The 1,830-nt window shown below is 38.5% G+C and overlaps 1 protein-coding gene across 1 annotated transcript; it reads right to left on the bottom strand.

The window, feature by feature from the left end:
* Positions 1–394: 394 nt before the first annotated feature.
* On the bottom strand, positions 395–1,050 carry LOC132268331 (uncharacterized protein At5g01610-like). The gene has a single exon (XM_059769188.1). The coding sequence runs from the start codon at positions 1,005–1,007 to the stop codon at positions 510–512; it is 498 nt and encodes a 165-aa protein (XP_059625171.1). The 5' UTR covers positions 1,008–1,050; the 3' UTR covers positions 395–509.
* Between the last annotated feature and the right edge of the window lie 780 nt (positions 1,051–1,830).

Genomic DNA, 1,830 nt, shown 5'->3' with positions numbered 1-1,830 from the left:
TTGCTAATAGTTGAAGCCATCCATGTGCTCCTCATCAATTGAAATCGTGCGCTCTACGCTATAACAAAATATACAAACACAATGACCCTCCATAAAAGGTGCCTTAAAAACGTATTAATTATACACACTATGCTCTGCCTATTCTTTATATATATATATATATATATATATATATATATATATATATTTGTTTATATTTCATTGTAAATATAGCAGTTTTACATCTCTTGTTTACTTCGCTCTTGAACATAATATAATCATGCTTGCCAGCACAAGACGTGCATTAAAATTTATTTAGTCTTCTACCACCTAGAAGCTATGGCTATGGGTTTATAGAATTGGTTTTGATTATATTGAGATAAGTAATTCAAATAGTAATAATAATAATATAAGCTTTCCAAAAAAAAGTGAAAATCTTTGTTTAATGGGTTAACAATATAAAATTTCATGGAAGATGAGAAGAAAATAAAAAGAAAGAAAGAGAAGAGTGGGTGATTAACTAAAATCCCCTAGGAAGAAGAAACAAACGGATTCAACTCCAACGTGTTCCCTTCACAGTCCAATCCACACCCACACTGCGGACACTCGTCAAAATTACTTACCGGAAAGCTCGCCGAAACGATCCCGACAGAGAATTCGATCTCAGCACCGTTCCGTTTGACCTCACCGATGTCCAACCACAGCAACACCACTTTAACCCTCACACCCTTCAGTTTCTTGAGCCTGTCTTTGGATATCACACCCTTAATTGTGGACTTGTACTCCAGTTCATACGAATTCTCAAGTTTGAAGCTACACGTGCCATTCAGATAAGCCGTGAACTCGCCGGTCTCGGAATTCAGATCGTAGCCAGTCGCACCTTTAGGAAGAAGGCCCACCGGAAAGTCGTATTGCTCTAGAACTTGGTACGCAGACAACGAGTTGTCGCCGGCGGCGGAGAGGAAAAAAAGAAAGAGGCAAAGGATGACCGTCGAAGAGACTGGTCTTAGCCGAAAACTCAAATCCATATTATTTTCACTCTCCCTCTAAAACTAGATCTCTTTGAAGGTGGAGATTTCTGGTATGTACGTGAATGCCCGTGAGGCTGTGTGTGTATATATATATATCAAACCGTAAAGACGATCTCTGTCGATGGTGACGGATGAGGGCATGGATGTTCTGTGCAACTTAGTCTAGAGAGACTGTTTGTCCACGTGTCGTTCAAAGCTTTTAATTGGACGAGACTTTCGGTATTCAGGTTGGTGACGGAAGTATAATTTGTGAAGCTGTCCACCTTAGTGTTCCACGTGCTTGCTTTTCTCTCCAGATGGCTGATTTTGGAAGCTTCAACCATTTTACCAAACATATTCTACTTTCTAGTTTTTTCAACCACTGGTGTTTTTTATTTAATTCTTTTTCAAAAGGTGACGAAAAATGCACTCACACAAGTTACAACACGGCTCAAACTCTAAAGCTCCTCTATCAATTCCAATTTCCAACATTGACTAATCTTATTTTGTAAGAAAAAGTCTCTGATGCAATGACACAATAAACAAGTGAACAAAGGTGCTATCCAGAATACAGGTATGAAGAAAATAGAGAAGACGTCTGGTGAAGGAGGGGAAGAAGACCGATCTTACAATATTATAATGGAGGTAGGTCACATATACATTTCTGATGGTTTATTTTTTTTTTTTTCATGCGATAGTACTATTTATAAACCATGAAACATGCTAGTCATTAACTAGCAATTCCTTGTGCGTCTCGCTCCTAACCATGACCACATGGGTAGTCATGATACCTAAGAGCCTAAGATGTCAAATTCTCTTATCGAGCCATGCACTATGTTGC

This window comes from Cornus florida, unplaced genomic scaffold, assembly GCF_030987335.1.
Source record: "Cornus florida cultivar Cherokee Brave unplaced genomic scaffold, ASM3098733v1 CherokeeBrave_3.0.0_Hap2_Chr08, whole genome shotgun sequence".
NCBI lineage: Eukaryota > Viridiplantae > Streptophyta > Magnoliopsida > Cornales > Cornaceae > Cornus > Cornus florida.
Note: the sequence above shows the minus strand (reverse complement) of the source record. Positions and strands in the feature narration are given on the sequence as shown.

Bases quoted from the DNA above. Each gene is read 5' to 3' on its own strand.
- LOC132268331 (XM_059769188.1), bottom strand. From the start codon at position 1,007: ATGGATTTGAGTTTTCGGCTAAGACCAGTCTCTTCGACGGTCATCCTT.